The sequence below is a fragment of the Nannobrachium achirus genome, assembly GCF_963921795.1.
Source record: "Nannobrachium achirus genome assembly, chromosome: 7".
Taxonomy (NCBI): Eukaryota; Metazoa; Chordata; class Actinopteri; order Myctophiformes; family Myctophidae; genus Nannobrachium; species Nannobrachium achirus.
Window position 1 is genome coordinate 64,518,971 of NC_137816.1, and position 27,085 is coordinate 64,546,055.

The 27,085-nt window shown below is 41.7% G+C and overlaps 2 protein-coding genes across 11 annotated transcripts in view; both read left to right on the top strand.

The window, feature by feature from the left end:
* LOC308288170 (scavenger receptor cysteine-rich domain-containing protein DMBT1-like) overlaps positions 1 to 8,372 on the top strand; it is a 47,225-nt gene extending 38,853 nt beyond the window's left edge. For 9 of the 10 annotated variants that reach the window (XM_080729520.1, XM_080729523.1, XM_080729525.1 and 6 more), the window contains 5 exons: positions 32 to 346; positions 1,678 to 1,734; positions 3,428 to 3,487; positions 4,258 to 7,036; positions 8,183 to 8,372. The gene's annotated coding sequence lies outside the window, so the exon portion shown is untranslated. The remainder of the gene's footprint in view (positions 1 to 31; positions 347 to 1,677; positions 1,735 to 3,427; positions 3,488 to 4,257; positions 7,037 to 8,182) is intronic. The other variant, XM_080729522.1, reaches the window with a different exon arrangement.
* An 8,812-nt stretch (positions 8,373 to 17,184) lies between these two features.
* LOC308288173 (uncharacterized protein) lies at positions 17,185 to 24,288 on the top strand. The gene is made up of 11 exons (XM_080729533.1): positions 17,185 to 17,241; positions 17,596 to 17,655; positions 18,826 to 18,885; positions 19,280 to 19,339; positions 20,321 to 20,380; positions 20,777 to 20,836; positions 21,417 to 21,476; positions 21,870 to 21,929; positions 23,173 to 23,232; positions 23,623 to 23,676; positions 24,035 to 24,288. Exons 4-11 carry the CDS (start codon positions 19,325 to 19,327, stop codon positions 24,062 to 24,064), a joined length of 399 nt encoding a protein of 132 aa, XP_080585659.1. The 5' UTR covers positions 17,185 to 17,241; positions 17,596 to 17,655; positions 18,826 to 18,885; positions 19,280 to 19,324; the 3' UTR covers positions 24,065 to 24,288.
* Positions 24,289 to 27,085: the final 2,797 nt, after the last annotated feature.

A 27,085-nucleotide genomic window follows, 5' to 3' on the forward strand; every position in this document is an offset into this window, starting at 1 on the left:
CACTTCTGGGTGTGATTTTTTTGTTGTTCAGGTTTAGTGAGGCTGGTGGATGGTGGTGGACGGTGCTCTGGCAGGGTGGAGATCTATCACAACAACAGATGGGGAACAGTCTGTGACGACCGCTGGGGCCTGAAAGATGCTGAGGTGGTTTGCAGAGAGCTGAGCTGTGGGACAGCATGGAGTGCTCCTGGTGGTGCACGTTTTGGCCAAGGGAATGGTCCAATCTGGATGGATGATGTGCGTTGTTTAGGAAGTGAAAGGTCTCTAACTCAGTGCTCACACATTGGATTTGGTCGTAATGACTGCGGTCATGATGAGGATGCTGGTGTGATCTGTAGGCCTACAGGTAAGAATGGATGTCATATCTTCTTTCTTTCTTTCTTTCTTTCTTTCTTTTCCTGTTCTTATGGCCCTTTTTCTGTTAACTCATTCGTAGTTTACGGCCGTAGAGCCCGGAGATTTCTCTATGTCTTTCACTGCCGGCTTCTCCTACCCGTTAACGTGGGCGCTCATCCAGTTCCCATCGTGCGTGATCGGACACATCGTGTGTTCGCGTATTCCATCAGCTTCTCAAATCCGTTGAATTTTTTTCAATTGATCAATCCGTTCTCCATCTGTAAGCCGCGGAGTTTATACAGAAAGCTAACGGGCCAAAATAGACGACGGACCATCCGCTTCCGGTTCACGGCCTCAATGATAAGTGGTCCGCTCAATAATGTGTCCGTGTAGAAACCGATCACGGAGCATTAGTTCCGGCCTATTTTAGTTCCGCTTCGATAAAACATTTTTTTTTAATTAAAGCTTATTAAATCTCCGGGTTCTACGGGCATGGCAGAGAAGGGGTACAAAGGGGTATTTTTTTGGCAGAGGTTGAGTTAAAGTGAGAGTAGCACAATGGCCTCTACTTTGTCTCAATTTAATTGTTAGGTAATTGTGAAAATATTTGCCAATGCAACCATATAGTTATGGTGCCTGTTTTCAGTGTGGTATGCAGACAGGGATTCCTACTGCCCACTTTCCCCAAACTCCTCCACCAGCTCGGGAATGGCCGGTATTATGATGTCACCCTTTCCCCCTCTCTGATTGGCTACAGGCCCATAGCCCATGGCCCGAAGCCTGTGATTGGCTTTGGGCATACACACAGTAACACAAACACAGACATACTTAGATCTGGCTAATTTATACCTTGTACTCTATATCAGGCTGCACTTGTTGACGTCATCAAGAATGCTGGTCCCTCATTGGCTGTTGATGATGGTGACATCATCACCCAGTTGATGACGTCACTGTGTGATATTTCAAGGGTTTTCCCATTGGATGATGTCACCCTGTGTTTTTTAAAGGGTGTTCCCATTGGATGACGTAAACACAGACACACAGACAAAGATGCAGCTAATAGATACAAAAAACACAACAAATGTTACTTTGGAGCTATTTACATTGTTCTTGTATGATTGATTGATTTATTTCATTCAGTTGTCAGTTTGTGAATTTAGCCAATAAACCAGATTTGCAGAGGGGTCGAATAATTTTGAGCACAACCGTAGATAGATAGATAGATAGATAGATAGATAGATAGATAGATATACTGTAGATAGATAGATAGATAGATAGATAGATAGATAGATAGATAGATAGTATCTGTCCTGAAACTTATACTGTATATCTGCTATACAGATGCAACCACAGCGCCCCTCCTGGATACACACTACACTACACCAGATCCTACACCAGGTGAGTTCATAACAGATACAGGCTATAGTGGCTGCTAAAGCACTGCTGCACAAACTGTGGCTCTAGGGGGGGAAGAAGAAAAAGTTAGGTTTGACAATTTTATTTATTTTACAGTCCAATGACATCCCAGAAGGCCTATTTTTCAGACTTAACACTTCCCCAGCCGGCCCAGAATGGCTTGTTGTGGACTAGCCGGAAATTTCTATCATTGTATTATGATCTGAGACATAATATTATGATTACAAACATCAACAACAACGCGTGCCTTCTAGGATGGCTGCATTCTTTTTTTCTCCTCCGTCAATCCCCCCGGTTAAAACTCACCAGAAGTAGCTCGATCTGCATTGGCATATATAGTGGGGATTTTGGCCGAGTTGTCTTCTCCCCGTGCGTTTCGCGTGCGCGATCCGTGTGCATCAATGTGGCCGCATGAGATCATCTCCATAATAATAATCCACGGAAGAACTTTCATTAGCCTAGCCGCTAGGACAACGGCTATGCTAGCGCTAACGTCCACACTGTAAGTCAATGGCTAGAAGGCTAATCTGCCCCCGAAGCGATCAAAAGCACTTCCAGTGCATGCGCAGAGAAGAATCATGCTATTGGTTAGACCGGTGGTGAGACGGAGAAAGGCTATAGCGATCGTTTTTTTCCGATCATTATCACTTATTTCATTTTTAATGACCTAGTACGGAAAAAGACGGTTTGTTTTTTCCGGCAAATTTTAGTACAGATGATGTACGGTATATTACGGTTTTAATATTAAGTGGCTCCCCGTGGCTTGCAAAGTGTTAAAGAGCCTCAAATGGCCTCCATGGCCTTAAAAAGAGGATCAAATGTTTTATTAGCAGTATGATACAAAAGCCAAATGGATTCATCACAAAAATGCTTTTTACAAGGTCTTGTTACCATTATGTTCTGTGAACATTCAACATCTAAACATCTAGTTAGTACCTTTCAGACTGTTGCTCTCCTGTTATTGCCCATTATGTAAGCAATTTACCCCGAGTGAGAGGACATTATGCTCTCATAATGTCCGCAGTGCGGGTGTTATCGTACGAGGCGCAGCCGAGTCCGATAACACCCGCACTCAGGACATTATGAGAGCATAATGTCCGACCCCGAGTGGTAAATAGCTTTTCTACCACTTTTTCCCGTATACATGAAAGAAAACACATAGTTGTAACTTGCAAGGATCTTAAGTTACAATCATTATTGCCTATAAAACTTCCGCGAGACAGCAGATAGTTCCACAAACAACATCTTCTACTCACCAACAGATGGCGCCAACTCCATAGTAATCCATGCGACTAGCTTACAGCTAAGCAAACGTCAGTTAAAAGCACCGTTCCGGCCGTAAATAGAGGCTGTTCGCTTCCAGAAAGGCATAGGTTCAGAGAAAAGGGGCTTTAAAGTTGGCGGATTGCATTGGATCCAAATAAATCGGCGACGATAGTACGCACGTTAGTAAACATAGGACCGCTGCGACCTTCATTTGTTGGTTGGGGGAAAGTCCCCGGATGTACACTGAGGCGCATTGATCTCGGACACACAACTTTGCGGCAGTAGTCCTCTCATAACCTCCGGAATTTAGCCAATCAGAATCCAGTATTTGAACACGTGACTCGAAAAAGTGGTAGAAGTATTAACTTCCTCCATTCTGTGATATTTTATTTATATCTCTGCTATACAGACGCAACCACAGCGCCCCTCCTGGATACACACTACACTGCACCAGATCCTACTCCAGCAGGTGAGTTCATAACAGATTGTATTTATTTTTTCAACTTTTTCCAGAGTATATATATACTCTTTATTACAGTCCAATGACTTCCCAGAAGCCCTCTTTTGCACAATTTGCAGCCTTAAAAAGAAGAAGAAAATGAAGGAATGCATATCTACGCCAGGCCACAAACTTGCTTTACTGTTGTTGCCAGGGGCGTGGACAGACACTTTGAGGGGGGGGGGCATCGACAGCCCCTCTAGTGGCCCTTATGTATGCATTGATATTATGACATCACCTTCTCCCCATCTCTGATTGGCTACAGGCATGGCCCATGGCCCGAAGCCCGTGATTGGCTATTGGGCATACACACACACAGACACACAGACAAACACAGACATACTTAGATTTGGCTAATTTATACCTTGTACTTTATATCAGGCCGCACTTGTTGACGTCACCAAGAATGCTGGTCCCTCATTGGCTGTTGATGATAGTAACGTCATCACCCAGTTGATGATGTCAATCTGTGTTATTTCAAGGGTTTTCCCATTGGATGATGTCACCCTGTGTTTTTTTAATGGTTTTCCCATTGAATGGCGTAATCACAGACATACAGACATACAGACAGACAGACAGACAGACAGACAGACAGACAGACAGACAGACAGACAGACAGACAGACAGACAGACAGACAAAGATTTGGCTAATAGATAGATAGATAGATAGATAGATAGATAGATAGATAGATAGATAGATAGATAGTATCTGTCCTGAAACTTATATCTCTGCTCTACAGACGCAACCACAGCGCCCCTCCTGGATACACACTACACTACACCAGATCCTACTCCACCAGGTGAGTTCATTATGCAGGCTAAAGCACTGCTGCACAAACAGAGGCTCTGCAAACCTCTCCTATGCTCCGCTTCGTCTCAGAAATATGACAATGGTGACAACATGGACAAAACAAAAACTATTATGTCATGAGTTAGCCAAACAGAACAGACCAATCAAACACTTATTTGTCCATGGTGTCTTTTCTTTTTTTCTTTTTTTTTACTCTTATCTATCTTTTGTCTTACTTCTCTGTAACTTTGTAAATACTGTATACTGCTATGCTACAACTGGACAACTGAATTTCCCCCTTGGGATAATAAAGGTATCTATCTATCTATCTATCTATCTATCTATAGACACAGAGGCTTCCGATTAGATTGCCTGTCTTAGAACGTGTTTAACCAAGAAAATTAGCGCCGTTCATGGCGTTTGATTGGTCAGTGAAATGTTGACATGATGTCAGACCAATCAAACACTTATTTGTCCATGGTGTCATAGACACAGAGGCTTCCGATTGGTTTTCCTGTCTTAACGCGTTTAACCAAGAAAATTAGCACCGTTCATGGCGTTTGATTGGTCAGTGAAATGTTGACATGATGTCAGACCAATCAAACGCTGATTTATCCATGGTGTCATAGACACAGAGGCCTCCCAATTGGTGTGCCTGTCTTAGAACGTGTTTAACCATGAAAATTACCACCGTCCAAGAAAATTAGCACCGTTCATGGCCTTTGATTGGTCCGTGAAACGTTGACATGATGTCAGACCAATCAAACGCTGATTCGTCCATGGTGTCATAGACACAGAGGCTTCCGATTGGTTTTCCTGTCTTAACGCGTTTAACCAAGAAAATTACCACCGTCCAAGAAAATTAGCACCGTTCATGGCCTTTGATTGGTCCGTGAAACGTTGACATGATGTTCCGTCAAACGTTGACATGATGTCATGAGTTGGACAAACAGAACAGACCATTTGAATTTGAATTTCAAAAAGGTATGATATGAATATTACCCATAACCTGAGAGAGTAACCACACTGATAGACTGAGGTTATTCTCACAGGTTTTAGATGACACACAGCCCACACAAGCTTAAAATACAAACAAACAGCCTTTGATTGGTTTGTGCTAATCAAACCAGTTCAGATTTCCAATGTTTCTCAGAAGGTCTCGGTGTAGGGGAGATACAGTATACACCAGGGGTCTTCAACAGGGGGTCCGGGACCCCTAGGGGGTCCGCGGAGGTACTGCAGGGGGTCCGCGAAATTATAGGTTAAAAAAAAGAAAAAACGTTTTTTTTTCGTTTTTTCATTTTTCAAATTTATGTTAAAAAATAAATCATGATTCTATCCATTTTGAATAGCTTGAATACATGATTACTATGCAATTGACAGATTGTTGATATTATTGACATTGGTTCTCAGTTAATAAGTAGTATGTTTAGAAATGGTAGTGGTACGGCCCACCCTGCTCGCTGTAACTTTTTACATGTTTGAAATAAAAAATATATCGTAGCCCCGACCCCCCCACCCTACGAGGTGGTAGGGGGTCCCTGCTCCATCTCCCCATCAGTTTGGGGGTCCCCGGCCTGAAAACGTTGAAGACCCCTGGTATACACCATACAGCAGCATACTTTCCACACAGACTTTGAACAGGTTGATCTTGGTAGCTCTTGAGATGTCTGACTGCCATATGCGATGTAGCTTATTGCAAGCACTCCAGGCATGCCCTTTCCTTGTCAGGAAGTCCTTTTTGCTACTGACTACGTATGATCCAAGGTATTTGAATTCCTCTGTTTATTTGATGTCTCTGCCGTCATTGGAGCGGATGGTTGAATGATCATCAGAGTCTTCATTCAGAAGCAGGCATTCTGTCTCTTTGGTATTCATTTTGGCATTCAATTTTCTATATTGAGAGTGATGTCATAGTTTTGTCATAGCCTACTCCTCCTCATTAAACACATACAAGGACGCTTGCACACTTCGCACGGGTGCAATTTTTCTATTGTATTTATTTTTTTCAACTTTTTCAAGAGTTTACTCTAAATTGCAGTCCAATGACATCTCAGAAAGCCTCTTTTGCTGACATAAAAAGTAAGGAATGCATATCTCCGCCAGGCCGGGTGGAACTTTCTCTACTGTTGTTGCTCATATTTATTAACTTCCTTCACTTCTGTCCGAGACTAGGTTTTCGTAGACAGAATGACGTAGAAAGAATGACGTGTCATTATGTCTGCCGTCGGACCAATCAGTGCCAAACTGAGTATGTACTCTCCCTGAAGTATGGTGGCATTGTAAGGTGAAAATAGCCGATCTTTATAAGCTCACAACGTGATTACAAAGTAATGCGCTGTGGGTTTGTAGATTTGTAGATTGGCTATTTCTGAGATGCAAGAGTAAATTCAATTTGTTCATGTGATGAAAATATGCCTTAGTGATTTTGATTGATTGATTGATTGATTGATTGATTGATTAAATGTTTTATTGACATTTTAAAGGTACAGCAGTAGGATACAAAAGCCAAATGGATTAATCACAAAAAAACCTTGTTACAAGGTCTTGTGGTCCATGAGCATTCAACATATACACATCTAGTTAGTGCTCTGCTGTTATTGATCATTATTATTTCCTCCATTCTGTGATATCTGTCCTGTTGTGAAACTCATATCTCTGCTATACAGATGCAACCACAGCGCCCCTCCTGGATACACACTACACTACACCAGATCCTACTCCACCAGGTGAGTTCATAACAGATGCAGGCTATAGTGGCTGCTAAAGTACTCGACTACTCGTGCACAAACTGTGACTCTAGAAAAAAAGTTAAGTTTTACTTTTTCTATTGTATTTATTTTTTCACCGTTTTCAAGAGTTTACCATTAATTACAGTCCAATGACATCCCAGAAGGCCTCTTTTGCAGACTTAAAAATAAAAAATAAAATAAAAATAAAAACAAGGATGGAATTAATGCATATCTCCGCCAGGCCGGGTGGAACTCGCTCTACTGTTTCTGCTCACATTTATTAACTTCCTCCACTTCTGTCCGAGACTACGTTTTTGTAAACAGAATGACGTAGACAGAATGAAGTGTGTCATTCTGTCTGCCGGCACTGTCGGACCGATCAGTGTCAAACTGATTACCTTCATAAGCTCACAACGTGGTTTCAAAATAATGCGTTGTGGGCTTGTAGATTCTTAGATTGGCTATTTTTGAGATGCAAGAGTAAATGCAATGTGCGCATGTGATGAAAACATACCTTACAGTGTTTTTTATTGATTGATTGAATGATTGATTGAGTGATTGATTAAATGTTTTATTGACATTTTAAAAGTACAGCAGTACGATACAAAAGCCAAATGGATCAATCACAAAAAAACCTTGTTACTAGGTATTGCAGTCCGTGAGCATTCAACATCTAAACATCTAATTAGTGCTCTGATGTTATTGCTCATTATTTATTAACTTCCTCCATTCTGTGATATTTTATCTGTCTGTTGTGAAACTGCCCGGGTAGCTCAGTCGGTAGAGCTCTCGCCTTTGGACCACAAGGTCATGGGTTCGATTCCGGGCACCGCCAACTCAGCGTATGAGTAGCACGGCTTGGCAAGCTGTGCGGCAAGTACTGGGAGCTGATGGTAGGTGTGGCGCTCCACCTCAGCAGTCCATCTCCCAGGGGTCTAGCGCATTGTAACGGGGACAGACTCCCGCGTGTTACCGGCTGATACCGACAATAAGCCACTCCCGACCTACTTGTTGTTGTGAAACTCATATCTCTGCTATACAGACGCAACCACAGCGGTGAGTTCAACAGATGCAGGCGTGGCAGTGCTCTACTCACTTAGCACCGCTCACTTCACTTCTGGGTGTGATTTTTTTGTTGTTCAGGTTTAGTGAGGCTGGTGGATGGTGGTGGACGGTGCTCTGGCAGGGTGGAGATCTATCACAACAACAGATGGGGAACAGTCTGTGACGACCGCTGGGGCCTGAAAGATGCTGAGGTGGTTTGCAGAGAGCTGAGCTGTGGGACAGCATGGAGTGCTCCTGGTGGTGCACGTTTTGGCCAAGGGAATGGTCCAATCTGGATGGATGATGTGCGTTGTTTAGGAAGTGAAAGGTCTCTAACTCAGTGCTCACACATTGGATTTGGTCGTAATGACTGCGGTCATGATGAGGATGCTGGTGTGATCTGTAGGCCTACAGGTAAGAATGGATGTCATATCTTCTTTCTTTCTTTCTTTCTTTCTTTCTTTCTTTTCCTGTTCTTATGGCCCTTTTTCTGTTAACTCATTCGTAGTTTACGGCCGTAGAGCCTGGAGATTTCTCTATGTCTTTCACTGCCGGCTTCTCCTACCCGTTAACGTGGGCGCTCATCCAGTTCCCATCGTGCGTGATCGGACACATCGTGTGTTCGCGTATTCCATCAGCTTCTCAAATCCGTTGAATTTTTTTCAATTGATCAATCCGTTCTCCATCTGTAAGCCGCGGAGTTTATACAGAAAGCTAACGGGCCAAAATAGACGACGGACCATCCGCTTCCGGTTCACGGCCTCAATGATAAGTGGTCCGCTCAATAATGTGTCCGTGTAGAAACCGATCACGGAGCATTAGTTCCGGCCTATTTTAGTTCCGCTTCGATAAAACTTTTTTTTTTAATTAAAGCTTATTAAATCTCCGGGTTCTACGGGCATGGCAGAGAAGGGGTACAAAGGGGTATTTTTTTGGCAGAGGTTGAGTTAAAGTGAGAGTAGCACAATGGCCTCTACTTTGTCTCAATTTAATTGTTAGGTAATTGTGAAAATATTTGCCAATGCAACCATATAGTTATGGTGCCTGTTTTCAGTGTGGTATGCAGACAGGGATTCCTACTGCCCACTTTCCCCAAACTCCTCCACCAGCTCGGGAATGGCCGGTATTATGATGTCACCCTTTCCCCCTCTCTGATTGGCTACAGGCCCATAGCCCATGGCCCGAAGCCTGTGATTGGCTTTGGGCATACACACAGTAACACAAACACAGACATACTTAGATCTGGCTAATTTATACCTTGTACTCTATATCAGGCTGCACTTGTTGACGTCATCAAGAATGCTGGTCCCTCATTGGCTGTTGATGATGGTGACATCATCACCCAGTTGATGACGTCACTGTGTGATATTTCAAGGGTTTTCCCATTGGATGATGTCACCCTGTGTTTTTTAAAGGGTGTTCCCATTGGATGACGTAAACACAGACACACAGACAAAGATGCAGCTAATAGATACAAAAAACACAACAAATGTTACTTTGGAGCTATTTACATTGTTCTTGTATGATTGATTGATTTATTTCATTCAGTTGTCAGTTTGTGAATTTAGCCAATAAACCAGATTTGCAGAGGGGTCGAATAATTTTGAGCACAACCGTAGATAGATAGATAGATAGATAGATAGATAGATAGATAGATAGATAGATAGATATACTGTAGATAGATAGATAGATAGATAGATAGATAGATAGATAGTATCTGTCCTGAAACTTATACTGTATATCTGCTATACAGATGCAACCACAGCGCCCCTCCTGGATACACACTACACTACACCAGATCCTACACCAGGTGAGTTCATAACAGATACAGGCTATAGTGGCTGCTAAAGCACTGCTGCACAAACTGTGGCTCTAGGGGGGGAAGAAGAAAAAGTTAGGTTTGACAATTTTATTTATTTTACAGTCCAATGACATCCCAGAAGGCCTATTTTTCAGACTTAACACTTCCCCAGCCGGCCCAGAATGGCTTGTTGTGGACTAGCCGGAAATTTCTATCATTGTATTATGATCTGAGACATAATATTATGATTACAAACATCAACAACAACGCGTGCCTTCTAGGATGGCTGCATTATTTTTTTCTCCTCCGTCAATCCCCCCGGTTAAAACTCACCAGAAGTAGCTCGATCTGCATTGGCATATATAGTGGGGATTTTGGCCGAGTTGTCTTCTCCCCGTGCGTTTCGCGTGCGCGATCCGTGTGCATCAATGTGGCCGCATGAGATCATCTCCATAATAATAATCCACGGAAGAACTTTCATTAGCCTAGCCGCTAGGACAACGGCTATGCTAGCGCTAACGTCCACACTGTAAGTCAATGGCTAGAAGGCTAATCTGCCCCCGAAGCGATCAAAAGCACTTCCAGTGCATGCGCAGAGAAGAATCATGCTATTGGTTAGACCGGTGGTGAGACGGAGAAAGGCTATAGCGATCGTTTTTTTTCGATCATTATCACTTATTTCATTTTTAATGACCTAGTACGGAAAAAGACGGTTTGTTTTTTCCGGCAAATTTTAGTACAGATGATGTACGGTATATTACGGTTTTAATATTAAGTGGCTCCCCGTGGCTTGCAAAGTGTTAAAGAGCCTCAAATGGCCTCCATGGCCTTAAAAAGAGGATCAAATGTTTTATTAGCAGTACGATACAAAAGCCAAATGGATTCATCACAAAAATGCTTTTTACAAGGTCTTGTTACCATTATGTTCTGTGAACATTCAACATCTAAACATCTAGTTAGTACCTTTCAGACTGTTGCTCTCCTGTTATTGCCCATTATGTATTAACTTCCTCCATTCTGTGATATTTTATTTATATCTCTGCTATACAGACGCAACCACAGCGCCCCTCCTGGATACACACTACACTGCACCAGATCCTACTCCAGCAGGTGAGTTCATAACAGATACAGCTATAGTGTTTTTTTACTATTTCTATTGTATTTATTTTTTCAACTTTTTCCAGAGTATATATATACTCTTTATTACAGTCCAATGACTTCCCAGAAGCCCTCTTTTGCACAATTTGCAGCCTTAAAAAGAAGAAGAAAATGAAGGAATGCATATCTACGCCAGGCCACAAACTTGCTTTACTGTTGTTGCCAGGGGCGTGGACAGACACTTTGAGGGGGGGGGGGGGCATCGACAGCCCCTCTAGTGGCCCTTATGTATGCATTGATATTATGACATCACCTTCTCCCCATCCCTGATTGGCTACAGGCATGGCCCATGGCCCGAAGCCCGTGATTGGCTATTGGGCATACACACACACAGACACACAGACAAACACAGACATACTTAGATTTGGCTAATTTATACCTTGTACTTTATATCAGGCCGCACTTGTTGACGTCACCAAGAATGCTGGTCCCTCATTGGCTGTTGATGATAGTAACGTCATCACCCAGTTGATGATGTCAATCTGTGTTATTTCAAGGGTTTTCCCATTGGATGATGTCACCCTGTGTTTTTTTAATGGTTTTCCCATTGAATGGCGTAATCACAGACAGACAGACAGACAGACAGACAGACAGACAGACAGACAGACAGACAGACAGACAGACAGACAGACAAAGATTTGGCTAATAGATAGATAGATAGATAGATAGATAGATAGATAGATAGATAGTATCTGTCCTGAAACTTATATCTCTGCTCTACAGACGCAACCACAGCGCCCCTCCTGGATACACACTACACTACACCAGATCCTACTCCACCAGGTGAGTTCATAACAGATACAGATATAGTGGTTTTTACTATTTCTATTGTATTTTCTTTTTTCTTTTTTTTTCTTTTTTAAAAAAAAAACTTTTTTCAGAGTATATATTATACTCTTAATTAGCTCTGTTCCATAGCGTTAGTGATGTTCTCCCTAACGCTATGTTTGTCTACCTCCCAAATCCTTGGCAAATCCGGACAGACCCGTCTGGTCCGAAAATACCAAAAACTGTTTGGCCCCTCACCAAACCAAAGGTATCAGTGGACAGTTGAAAGCGGTCTGAGCCCCCCACCACACGATTAAAATACATTTCTAGGGCAAAATGAAAAATATTCCATCGGATGGAGACACTCTTCCTGGTTGAAGACTGTTTTTACGAAAGAGCGCTTCCGATGTCGCAGGGTTGAATAACACCCAACGAGACTAATGCTCTGTGTAATTCGGTCCTCTGACCTGCGCGGCAGTAGTGAGTTGGCACCTTGATGGCGACGACAAATAGTGGAAAAACTAGAAGAAATTGAGTCTCAATCCGGTGGAATATTTTTCATTTTGCCCTAGAAATGTATTTTAAGCACTGTGTAATGGTTTAGCCCTGACGCCCCTTGGTATTGTTTAGTTGGTATTGCCCATTTGCCCGGACATGCCATATATGGTGCACGCTGTGGGAGTTCTGTAAATGACATTCCAAGTGAGCCGGTCTGTGAAAACAGCACGTGAATAAAGCCTACATTATATTGTACCTCGTTGTAGCAAGAACCCTTTTATAATTGCTTAAAGGGTTTTCCCATTGAATGAAGTAAACACAGAAAGACAGACAAAGATTTGGCTAATAGATAGATAAATAGATAGATTTTTAGATAGTATCTGTCCTGAAACTTATACTGTATATCTGCTATACAGACGCAACCACAGCGCCCCTCCTGGATACACAATACACTACACCAGATCCTACTCCACCAGGTGAGTTCATAACAGATACAGGCTATAGTGGCTGCTAAACCACTGCTGCACAAACTGTGGCTCTAGGGGGGAAAAAAAGAAAAGGTTAAGTTTGACTATTTTATTTATTTTACAGTCCTAAAGGCCTATTTTGCAGACTTTAAAAGAGCCTCAAATGGCCTCAAAGGCCTTAAAAAAGAGGATCAAATGTTTTATTAGCAGTATGATAAAAAAAAAAGCAAAATGGATTCATCACAAAAATGCTTTTTACAAGGTCTTGTTACCATTATGTTCTGTGAACATTCAACATCTAAACATCTAGTTGGTGCCTTCAGACTGTTGCTCTCCTGTTATTGCCCAATATTAACTTCCTCCATTCTGTGGTATTTTATTTATATCTCTGCTATACAGACGCAACAGCGCCCTTCCTGGATACACACTACACTACACCAGATCCTACTCTAGCAGGTGAGTTCATAACAGATACAGATATAGTGTTTTTTACTATTTCTATTGTATTTTTTTTTCTCAACTTTTTCCAGAATATACTCTAATTAGGTCCATAGCGTTAGTGGAGTTCTCCCTAACGCTATGTTCGTCAACCTCCCAAATCCTTGGCAAATCCGGAAAGACCCATCGTCATGTCCGAAAATAACAAATACTGTTTCGCCCCTCACCAAACCAAAGGTATCAGTGGACAGTTGAAAGCTTACTCTACTTAGTGGACGTGGTCTGAGCCCCCCACCACACGATTAAAATACATTTCTAGGGCAAAATTAAAAAAAAATTCCACCTGATGGAGACACTCTTCCTGGTTGAAGACTGTTTTTACGAAACAGCGCTTCCGATGTCGCAGGGTTAAATAACACCCAACGAGACTAATGCTCTGTGTAATTCGGTCCTCTGACCTGCGCGGCAGTAGGGAGTTGGCATCTTGATGGCGACGACAAATAGTGGAAAAACTAGAAGAAATGGAGTCTCAATCCGGTGGAATATTTTTCATTTTGCCCTAGAAATATATTTTAATCGTGTGGTGGGGGGCTCAGACCGCATCCACTAAGTAGAGTAAGCTTTCAACTGTCCACTGATACCTTTGGTTTGGTGAGGGGCGAACACGTTTTTGTTATTTTCGGACCAGACTTCTTTTCGGATTTGTCAAGGATTTTGGGGGGTAGACGAACATATACTAAAGCTATGGACCAGAGCTAACTCTTAATTACAGTCCAATGACATCCCAGTACGCCTCTTTTGCACTATTTGCAGACAAAGAAGAAGAAAAGGACGGAATGCATATCTCTGCCAGGCCGCAAACTTGCTTTACTGTTGTTGCTAGGGGCGTGCACAGACAGGGGGGGGGGGGGGGGGCTTATGTGAAAAAAGGGCACTTATATTTTAGTTGGTATTGCACATTTGCCCGGACATGCCATATATGGTGCACACTTTGGGAGTTCTGTAAATGACATTCCAAGTGAGCCGGTCTGTGAAAACACCTACAGTATATTGTACCTCGTTGTAGCAAGAACCCTTTTATAATTGCTTAAAGGGTTTTTCCATTGAATGACGTAAACAGAGACAGACAGACAAAGATTTGGCTAATAGATAGATAGATACCGGTAGATAGATTTTTAGATAGTATCTGTCCAGAAACTTATACTGTATATCTGCTATACAGACACAACCACAGCGCCCCTCCTGGATACACACTACACTACACCAGATCCTACTCCACCTGGTGAGTTCATAACAGATACAGGCTATATTGGCTGCTAAACCACTGCTGCACAAACTGTGGCTCTAGGGGGAAAAAAAAGAAAAGGTTAAGTTTGACTATTTTATTTATTTTACAGTCCTAGAAGGCCTATTTTGCAGAACTTAAAAGAGCCTCAAATGGCCTCAAAGGCCTTAAAAAAGAGGATCAAATGTTTTATTAGCAGTATGATAAAAAAAAAGCCAAATGGATTCATCACAAAAATGCTTGTTACCATTATGTTCTGTGAACATTCAACATCTAAACATCTAGTTGGTGCCTTCAGACTGTTGCTCTCCTGTTATTGCCCATTATGTATTAACTTCCTCCATTCTGTGATATTTTATTTATATCTCTGCTATACAGACACAACCACAGCGCCCCTCCTGGATACACACTACACTACACCAGATGCTACTCCAGCAGGTGAGTTCATAACAGATACAGATATAGTGTTTTTTACTATTTCTATTATTTTATTTTCTCAACTTTTTCCAGAGTATACTCTTAATTAGCTCTGGTCCATAGCGTTAGTGGAGTTCTCCCTAACGCTATGTTCGTCTACCTCCCAAATCCTTGGCAAATCCAGACAGACCCGTCGTTGGCCCCTCACCAAACCAAAGGTATCAGTGGACAGTTGAAAGCTTACTCTACTTAGTGGACGCGGTCTGAGCCCCCACCACACAATTAAAATACATTTCTAGGGCAAAATGAAAAATATTCCATCGGATGGAGACACTCTTCCTGGTTGAAGACTGTTTTTACGAAACAGCGCTTCCGATGTCGCAGGGTTGAATAACACCCAACGAGACTAATGCTCTGTGTAATTCGGTCCTCTGACCTGCGCGGCAGTAGTGAGTTGGCACCTTGATGGCGACGACAAATAGTGGAAAAACTAGAAGAAATGGAGTCTCAATCCGGTGGAATATTTTTCATTTTGCCCTAGAAATGTATTTTAAGCACTGTGTAATGGTTTAGCCCTGACGCCCCTTGGTATTGTTTAGTTGGTATTGCCCATTTGCCCGGACATGCCATATATGGTGCACGCTGTGGGAGTTCTGTAAATGACATTCCAAGTGAGCCGGTCTGTGAAAACAGCACGTGAATAAAGCCTACAGTATATTGTACCTCGTTGTAGCAAGAACCCTTTTATAATTGCTTAAAGGGTTTTCCCATTGAATGAAGTAAACACAGACAGACAGACAAAGATTTGGCTAATAGATAGATAGATAGATAGATTTTAGATAGTATCTGTCCTGAAACTTATACTGTATCTCTGCTATACAGATGCAACCACAGCGCCCCTCCTGGATACACAATACACTACACCAGATCCTACTCCACCAGGTGAGTTCATAACAGATGAAGGCTATAGTGGCTGCTAAAGTACTGCTGCACAAACTGTGGATCTAGGGGGAAAAAAAGAAAAGGTTAAGTTTGACTATTTTATTTATTTTACAGTCCTAGAAGGCCTATTTTGCCAAATTTAAAAGAGCCTCAAATGGCCTCAAAGGCCTTAAAAAAGAGGATCAAATGTTTTATTAGCAGTATAAAGAAGCCAAATGGATTCATCACAAAAAAGCTTGTTACCATTATGTTCTGTGAACATTCAACATCTAAACATCTAGTTGGTGCCTTCAGACTGTTGCTCTCCTGTTATTGCCCATTATGTATTAACTTCCTCCATTCTGTGATATTTTATTTATATCTCTGCTATACAGACGCAACCACAGCGCCCCTCCTGGATACACACTACACTACACCAGATCCTACTCCAGCAGGTGAGTTCATAACAGATACAGATATAGTGGTTTTTACTATTTCTATCCAAAAATAACAAAAAACTGTTTGGCCCCTCACCAAACCAAAGGTATCAGTGGACAGTTGAAAGCTTACTCTACTTAGTGGACGCGGTCTGAGCCCCCCACCACACAATTAAAATACATTTCTTGGGCAAAATGAAAAATATTCCATCGGATGGAGACACTCTTCCTGGTTGAAGACTGTTTTTACGAAACAGTGCTTCCGATGTCGCAGGGTTAAATAACACCCAACGAGACTAATGCTCTGTGTAATTCGGTCCTCTGACCTCTGACCTGCAGTAGTGAGTTGGCACCTTGATGGCGACGACAAATAGTGGAAAAACTAGAAGAAATGGAGTCTCAATCCGGTGGAATATTTTTCATTTTGCCCTAGAAATGTATTTTAAGCACTGTGTAATGGTTTAGCCCCGAACACCCCTTGGTATTGTTTAGTTGGTATTGCCCATTTTCACGGACATGCCATATATGGTGCACGCTGTGGGAGTTCTGTAAATGACATTCCAAGTGAGCCGGTCTGTGAAAACAGCAGGTGAATAAAGCCTACAGTATATTGTACCTCGTTGTGAATAAAGCCTACAGTATATTGTACCTCGTTGTGAATAAAGCCTACAGTATATTGTACCTCGTTGTAGCAAGAACCCTTTTATAATTGCATTACACGACAATAACATGTAACACAAGTTAACACTCCAAATTAAAATTTAAAGGGTTTTCCAATTGAATGACGTAAACACAGACACAGACAGACAAAGATTTGGCTAATAGATAGATAGATGGATAGATGGATGGATGGATGGATGGATGGATAGTATCTGTCCTGAAACTTATACTGTATCTCTGCTCTACAGACGCAACCACAGCGCCCCTCCTGGATACACACTACACTACACCAGATCCTACTCCACCAGGTGAGTTCATAACAGATACAGGCTATAGTGGCTGCTAAAGCACTGCTGCACAAACTGTGGCTCTAGGGGGAAAAAAAGAAAAATTAAGTTTGACTATTTTATTTATTTTACAGTCCTAGAAGGCCTATTTTGCCAAATTTAAAACAGCCTCAAATGGCCTCAAAGGCCTTAAAAAAGAGGATCAAATGTTTTATTAGCAGTATGGTAAAAAAGCCAAATGGATTCATCACAAAAATTCTTGTTGCCATTATGTTCTGTGAACATTCAACATCTAAACATCTAGTTAGTGTTATTGCCCATTATGTATTAACTTCCTCCATTCTGTGATATTTTATTTATATCTCTGCTATACAGACACAACCACAGCGCCCCTCCTGGATACACACTACACTACACCAGATCCTACTTCAGCAGGTGAGTTCATAACAGATACAGATATAGTGGTTTTTACTATTTCTATCCGAAAATACCAAAAACTGTTTGGCCCCTCACCAAACCAAAGGTATCAGTGGACAGTTGAAAGCTTACTCTACTTAGTGGACGCGGTCTGAGCCCCCCACCACACAATTAAAATACATTTCTAGGGCAAAATGAAAAATATTCCATCGGATGGAGACACTCTTCCTGGTTGAAGACTGTTTTTACGAAACAGTGCTTCCGATGTCGCAGGGTTAAATAACACCCAACGAGACTAATGCGCTGTGTAATTCGGTCCTCTGACCTCTGACCTGCAGTAGTGAGTTGGCACCTTGATGGCGACGACAAATAGTGGAAAAACTAGAAGAAATTGAGTCTCAATCCGGTGGAATATTTTTCATTTTGCCCTAGAAATGTATTTTAAGCACTGTGTAATGGTTTAGCCCTGACGCCCCTTGGTATTGTTTAGTTGGTATTGCCCATTTGCCCGGACATGCCATATATGGTGCACGCTGTGGGAGTTCTGTAAATGACATTCCAAGTGAGCCGGTCTGTGAAAACAGCACGTGAATAAAGCCTACAGTATATTGTACCTCGTTGTGAATAAAGCCTACAGTATATTGTACCTCGTTATGAATAAAGCCTACAGTATATTGTACCTCGTTATGAATAAAGCCTACAGTATATTGTACCTCGTTGTGAATAAAGCCTACAGTATATTGTACCTCGTTGTGAATAAAGCCTACAGTATATTGTACCTCGTTATGAATAAAGCCTACAGTATATTGTACCTCGTTGTGAATAAAGCCTACAGTATATTGTACCTCGTTGTGAATAAAGCCTACAGTATATTGTACCTCGTTGTGAATAAAGCCTACAGTATATTGTACCTCGTTGTGAATAAAGCCTACAGTATATTTTACCTCGTTGTAGCAAGAACCCTTTTATAATTGCATTACACGACAATAACATGTAACACAAGTTAACACTCCAAATTAAAATTTAAAGGGTTTTCCAATTGAATGACGTAAACACAGACACACAGACAGACAGACAAAGATTTGGCTAATAGATAGATAGATAGACGGACGGACGGACGGACGGACGGACGGACGGACGGATGGATAGTATCTGTCCTGAAACTTATACTGTATATCTGCTATACAGACCCAACCACAGTGCCCCTCCTGGATACACACTACACTACACCAGATCCTACTCCACCAGGTGAGTTCATAACAGATACAGGCTGTAGTGGCTGCTAAAGCACTGCTGCACAAACTGTGGATCTAGGGGGAAAAAAGAACAAGTTAGGTTTGACAATTTTATTTATTTTACAGTCCAAAGACATCCCAGAAGGCCTATTTTTCAGACTTAAAGAGCATCAAATGGCCTCAAAGGCCTTAAAAAGAGGATCAAATGTTTTATTAGCAGTACAATACAAAAGCCAAACGGATTCATCACAAAAATGCTTTTTACAAGGTCTTGTTACCATTATGTTCTGTGAACATTCAACATCTAAACATCTATAGTGCCTTCAGACTGTTGCTCTCCTGTTATTGCCCATTATGTATAAACGTCCTCCATTCTGTGATATTTTATTTATATCTCTGCTATACAGACACAACCACAGCGCCCCTCCTGGATACACACTACACTACACCAGATGCTACTCCAGCAGGTGAGTTCATAACAGATACAGATATAGTGTTTGTTTTTACTATTTCTATTGTATTTATTTTTTCAACTTTTTCCAGAGTATTTACTCTTAATTACAGTCCAATGACATCCCAGAATGCCTCTTTTGCAAGCTTTTGTGAGCTTGTAGATTTGCTGTTTTCTGCGCACTACCTAACCTGACTTTCGTCAGATGGTGGCAGTAGTGCGTAGGCTACCGCTCTACTTTACCATCTGAGCTCTCTCGGTGGGAGTTGATAACGCTCGTAAAGCCCCGGGCCGGACCAATCAGCGGCAGCTACGGGCGGGCTCTGAGCGGCTCTGAGCCAATAGAGTCTGATTGCAGACCACGTGGATGCAGACAGGCCAATATGAGTGGTTGGAGTTGGCACTCCCACACTGTGATAGAGAGACGGCCACATCCAATCACCTGCTAAAGAAATTCAAAAAATGGCCCGCCCCTTACATCGAGTCTGCCCGAGAGAGCCCAGATGTAAGGCAGAGCGTTACGCACTGCTGCAACTATCTGGCGCAGTCAGGTTACGCACTACCGTCATGCAACATATGACCGTAGCAACGCACAGCGAGCGCGGTGCGTTGCAACGTGCTGTGAGCTTGTAGATTTGCTGTTTTCAGCGCACCACTGCCATGTAACATAAATTACCAGTTACGTTAAATAAATAGCAAATATACCAGACAACCAAACAAAGGTAAAATAAATGGCAAATAATGGCCCGGGCTCTTATATAAAACCATATCAAGATAATATTAATTGCAAATAACGGTCCAGGCGCTTAAACGAACCTGGCGCTTATTTGAGACAGGCGTTTTTTGCGCAAAATGGGGTCAGACCCCCTGGCGGATATATGAGACACGGCGGCAGTTTGCCACCGGGCTAATAATTGGTGATTTACGGTAGGTAGATAGATAGATAGATAGATAGATAGATTGTATCTGTCCTGAAACTTATATCTCTGCTATACAGACGAAACCACAGCGCCCCTCCTGGATACACACTACACTACACCAGATCCTACTCCACCAGGTGAGTTCATAACAGATGCAGGCTATAGTGGCTGCTAAAGCACTGCTGCACAAACTGTGGATCTAGGGGAAAAAAAGAACAAGTTAGGTTTGACAATTTTATTTATTGTACAGTCCAAAGACATCCCAGAAGGCCTATTTTTCAGACTTAAAGAGCATCAAATGGCCTCAAAGGCCTTAAAAAGAGGATCAAATGTTTTATTAGAAGTACAATACAAAAGCCAAACGGATTCATCACAAAAATGTGTTTTACAAGGTCTTGTTACCATTATGTAATGTGAACATTCGACATCTAAACATTTAGTTAGTGCCTTCAGACTGTTGCTCTCCGGTTATTGACCATTATGTATTAACTTCCTCCATTCTGTGATATTTTATTTATATCTCTGCTATACAGACGCAACCACAGTGCCCCTCCTGGATACACACTACACTACACCAGATCCTACTCCAGCAGGTGAGTTCATAACAGATATACAGATATAGTGTTTTTTTTTTTACTATTTCTATTGTATTTATTTTTTCAACTTTTTCCAGAGTATACTCTTAATTACAGTCCAATGACATCCCAGAAGGCCTCTTTTGCAAGCTTTTGTGAGCTTGTAGATTTGCTGTTTTCTGCGCACTACCGTCATGCAACATATGACCGTAGCAACGCACTGCGAGCGCGGTGCGTTGCAACGTGCTGTGAGCTTGTAGATTTGCTGTTTTCAGCGCACCACTGCAAAGTGGTAAAATATATCAAGACAACCAAACAAAGGTAAAATAAATGGCAAATAATGGCCCGGGCTCTTATATAAAACCATATCAAGATAATATTAATTGCAAATAACGGTCCAGGCGCTTAAACGAACCTGGCGCTTATTTGAGACAGGTGTTTATTGCGGAAAATGGGGTCAGACCCCCGGTGGATATATGAGACCCGGCGGCAGTTTGCCACGGGCTATTAATTGGTGATTTACGGTAGATAGATAGATAGATAGATAGATAGATAGATAGATAGTATCTGTCCTGAAACTTATATCTCTGCTATACAGATGCAACCACAGCGCCCCTCCTGGATACACACTACACTACACCAGATCCTACTCCACCAGGTGAGTTCATAACAGATGCAGGCTATAGTGGCTGCTAAAGCACTGCTGCACAAACTGTGGCTCTAGGGGGAAAAAAAGAAAAAGTTAGGTTTGACAATTTTATTTATTGTACAGTCCAAAGACATCCCAGAAGGCCTATTTTTCAGACTTAAAGAGCATCAAATGGCCTCAAAGGCCTTAAAAAGAGGATCAAATGTTTTATTAACAGTATGATACAAAAGCCAAACGGATTCATCAAAAAAATGCGTTTTACAAGGTCTTGTTACCATTATGTAATGTGAACATTCGACATCTAAACATCTAGTTAGTGCCTTCAGACTGTTGCTCTCCTGTTATTGCCCAATATTAACTTCCTCCATTCTGTGATATTTTATTTATATCTCTGCTATACAGACACAACCACAGCGCCCCTCCTGGATACACACTACACTACACCAGATCCTACTCCAGCAGGTGAGTTCATAACAGATACAGATATAGTGTTTTTTACTATTTCTATTATATTTATTTCCTCAACTTTTCCAGAGTAGGCTATACTCTTTAATTAGCTGTGGTCCATAGCGTTAGTGGAGTTCTTTCTCCCTAACGCTATGTTCGTCTACCTCCCAAATCCTTGGCAAATCCGGAAAGACCCGTCGTCTGGTCCGAAAATACCAAAAACTGTTTCGCCCCTCACCAAACCAAAGGTATCAGTGGACGGTTGAAAGCTTACTCTTCTTAGTGGACGCGGTCTGAGCCCCCCACCACACGATTAAAATACATTTCTAGGGCAAAATGAAAAATATTCCATCGGATGGAGACACTCTTCCTGGTTGAAGACTGTTTTTACGAAACAGCGCTTCCGATGTCGCAGGGTTGAATAACACCCAACGAGACCCATGCTCTGTGTAATTCGGTCCTCTGACCTGCGCGGCAGTAGTGAGTTTGCACCTTGATGGCGACGACAAATAGTGGAAAAACTAGAAGAAATGGAGTCTCAATCCAGTGGAATATTTTTCATTTTGCCCTAGAAATGTATTTTAAGCACTGTGTAATGGTTTAGCCCTGACGCCCCTTGGTATTGTTTAGTTGGTATTGCCCATTTGCCCGGACATGCCATATATGGTGCACGCTGTGGGAGTTCTGTAAATGACATTCCAAGTGAGCCGGTCTGTGAAAACAGCACGTGAATAAAGCCTACAGTATATTGTACCTCGTTGTGAATAAAGCCTACAGTATATTGTACCTCGTTATGAATAAAGCCTACAGTATATTGTACCTCGTTGTGAATAAAGCCTACAGTATATTGTACCTCGTTGTGAATAAAGCCTACAGTATATTGTACCTCGTTATGAATAAAGCCTACAGTATATTGTACCTCGTTATGAATAAAGCCTACAGTATATTGTACCTCGTTGTGAATAAAGCCTACAGTATATTGTACCTCGTTGTGAATAAAGCCTACAGTATATTGTACCTCGTTGTAGCAAGAACCCTTTTATAATTGCATTACACGACAATAACATGTAACACAAGTTAACACTCCAACTTATTTTTTAAAGGGTTTTCCAATTGAATGACGTAAACACAGACACACAGACAGACAGACAAAGATTTGTCTAATAGATAGATAGATGGATGGATGGATGGATGGATGGATGGATGGATGGATGGATGGTATCTGTCCTGAAACTTATACTGTATCTCTGCTCTACAGACGCAACCACAGCGCCCCTCCTGGATACACACTACACTACACCAGATCCTACTCCACCAGGTGAGTTCATAACAGATGCAGGCTATAGTGGCTGCTAAAGCACTGCTGCACAAACTGTGGATCTAGGGGGGAAAAAAGAAAAGGTTAAGTTTGACTATTTTATTTATTTTACAGTCCTAGAAGGCCTATTTTGAAAAATGTAAAAGAGCCTCAAATGGCCTCAAAGGCCTTAAAAAAGAGGATCAAATGTTTTATTAGCAGTACAATAAAGAAGCCAAATGGATTCATCACAAAAATGCTTTTTACAAGGTCTTGTTACCATTATGTTCTGTGAACATTCGACATCTAAACATCTAGTTAGTGCCTTCAGACAGTTGCTCTCCTGTTATTGCCCATTATGTATTAACTTCCTCCATTCTGTGATATTTTATTTATATCTCTGCTATACAGACGCAACCACAGCGCCCCTCCTGGATACACACTACACTACACCAGATCCAGCAGGTGAGTTCATAAATGGTAAATGGTATAGCGCTTTTATAGCGCTGGAACTCCCTCAAGGACCCCTGGGGGTCCCCAGACCCCACTTTGAGAAGCAATACATTCATGACTTCTTATTGCTTAATGACACACCAATACTTTGACAAATTTCAATACATTTTGTGTACTTTCAAAGACCGAAACGGTACATTTCAGTACAAACGAGTAAAGTTTAATTTATACTTCATTCCTCCTCACACTTGAAAATCACTCATCTGCGACAGACCGACACACTATTGTACATCAAAGTATAAATTATGCTTTTATGGTTGGTTATATTGAATGCAAATACTATAACTGTATAATATCATTGGCTGTGTAGGTATACATGCATCCTGTCCTATTGAGCTGAGCCCTCCCAGTGTTGTGGTGAAACATGGTGCTTCCGTCTCAGTTAACTGCACCACCTCAGAAACACATGAAGGAATGGGTTGGGAGGCTCAAGAAGGAGGAACGCTGCTAATGGAGGACGTCAGCCTTGTTGTTTGGACTTTGGCAAATCTAACATATTACAATCCCAGTCCAATATGCTACATCAACGGAGACACACAATGTGAAAAGAAACTGCCAGTCGTTGTTTACAGTAAGTTTTGATTGTATTGTCTTTGCACAGCACAGAATGAGACTTGGCTCTGCCATAGTTTCACACATTTTATGTCTTACAGCCTTTCCAGACACCATCACCATCAGCTCAAATGCGGACTCTGCTGTGATGTACGAGGGGCAGCGATATACCATCACATGTCACATCCGTCACATAGCTCCTGTTCAAAATCTCACTGTGCTGTGGTACAAAGGAAATGACACCAAACCCATCCCGCAATCTTTTGATGATCCCAAAGACAACAAGAGACCAAAGGATGTGTCAGCTAATTTCACCTTTGACGCCAGTAGAGAGTATGATGGGGTCCATTTCAGGTGTGAGGCTTTTTTGAACCTAGGACCAGAAGGACCCCAGAATTCTATCTTTTCAGAGGAGTATCCGATTAAGGTTCACTGTAAGTATATTACATTTTAAAACATTTTTGGAGCATGGCTGAAGGGAAGTGATGCCCCAGAAAGAGAGGCGGCGTTGCTTCGTAATAACTTAGCTCTGACATTTGAACCTCTTGAATTCAATGGTTTAGGCCTACAGGTCAGAGTTTGGATAATAAAGCTTACTTAATTAACAAATACTATTAAGAGAAAAAAAGTATTATGCAGCCAGTCAACCATGATACTTACCCAGAAAACAAGTTGCTACTTCTGAGAATAATTATGGAATAATTTGTTTCAAATGTTTGACTATTTTTAGATGGACCAGACATAGCTTGTTCTGACATCACAATATTTGAAGGTCAGAATTTGGAGGACCAGTGTTCTGTGACAGGAAATCCGTCTCCAACCATTGCATGGTTTAAAGATGGACATCGCATCAATCCAGCAGACGCTCTGTTGAGGCAAAATGCAGGCAACTACACAATGGAAGCTAAAGGCCATATCAATACCAACAGAACTCTGCATGTCTCTGTGATATGTAAGTCGCATATTCAGCCTTCACATACACCATCACATACACCAGAGACAATTTAAACCCAGAGATGTAACTTCATTAAGCTGCAATACAGAAGTTATTTTAATGAATAAAATCATATTTTAGCCAATCTGTATGAGTATGTTAACCCAACTATGATATGATATGATATGATATGATATGATATATGATATGATATGATATGATATGATATGATATGATATGATATGATATGATATGATATGATATGATATAATATGATACGGTACTTTATTGTCAGTTCACACTGAAATTTGTCCTTTGTCCTTCAGTCGACTTTAAGGCTTAATCAGGAGTTTGGCCATACGGTAGGTATAGAGGTATAGAAGATGCTATCAGCCTAGCAATGCATCATACACTTTGTCACTTAGAAACTCCCAATACATATGCACGCATGCTGTTCATTGACTTCAGCTCAGCTTTCAATACTATCTCCCCAAATAAACTGTTTTTCAAATTGCAGGACATGAACATCAACCCGGCAATAAACTACTGGATCCTAGACTTCCTCAGAAACAGAACCCAAACTGTCAAAATACATAACCGGATGTCCCACCCACTGACCCTAAGCACTGGCGCACCCCAGGGGTGCGTCCTTTCCCCCTGGTTCTTCTCCCTTTTCACAAACCAACTTACCTCCCTGGACAACTCAGTTAAAATATATAAATACGCGGACGACACTACTATTCTTGGCCTCATCAAGAATAACGACAAATCAACATACAGACGAGAAGTGGAGAGAGTAGCAACATGGTGCTCTATCAACAACCTCCTGCTCAATACCTCCAAAACCACTGAAATAGCCATAGACTTCAGGACTGCAAACATGACCCTCAAATCTCCACTGACAATATCCAACCAACCCATTACCCTCGCAGACTCTTTCAAATTTCTCGGAACCCACATCAGCAATAAACTCAAATGGGACCTCAACATCACCACCATCACCAAGAAAGCTCAGCAGCGACTATACTTCCTCAGGCAACTGAGGAAGTACAGGGTGAACCAACGACTGTTGCTCCGCTTTTACTCTGCCATCATACAAAGCATCATCACCTCATCTATCACTGTCTGGTATGGTTCAGCTGATCAATTCTCAAAATCCAACCTACAGCGTATTATTAACAAGGCAGCAAAAATCATTGGTTGTGACCTCCCCACTCTGGACTCTATATATACTTCCCGAACCATCACTCGTGCCAGTAAGATAATTAAGGACCCCTCCCACCCAGCCCACTGTCTGTTTTATCTCCTACCATCAGGGAAACGCTACGGATCAATCCATGCCAAGACCTCCCGCTTCAAAAACAGTTTTTACCCTACAGCCATACGAACTCTAAACTCCCTCAGTACCCCACTCCCTCTCCCTCCTCACACTAGCTAAATGGTTGTCTGTCCCTTTTCTGTTTTTCATGTTTTTATTGTTGGTTGTGGTAATGGTGCAAATGTCTACATGTATTTGTTTTTGTTCCTTGTTTCTGTCAGAGCTGCAACGTTATATGTACTGAAACTAAATACCACCAACCTGGTTGTGTGGCAATAAAAGTAACTTGAACTTGAACTTGAACTTGAGGTAGGCTTAGCGGTGGACATTGCTCTTGTCTGTATTATCCTTATGTATGTAAACCTGTCTTGTTTTTGTTCCCTTGTGTCAAATGTTTGTATATATGTTTCGCATACATGGCTGCTGTATGTGTCGCAAGACAAAAAAAAAATCAGTGTGAACACAACTAAGGACATCGACATTGATTGGATGTGGTCCATTGAGACATTTGTAAGTTGGACACCTACTGGAGTACAGTCTCCCCTGGCCAAAAATGG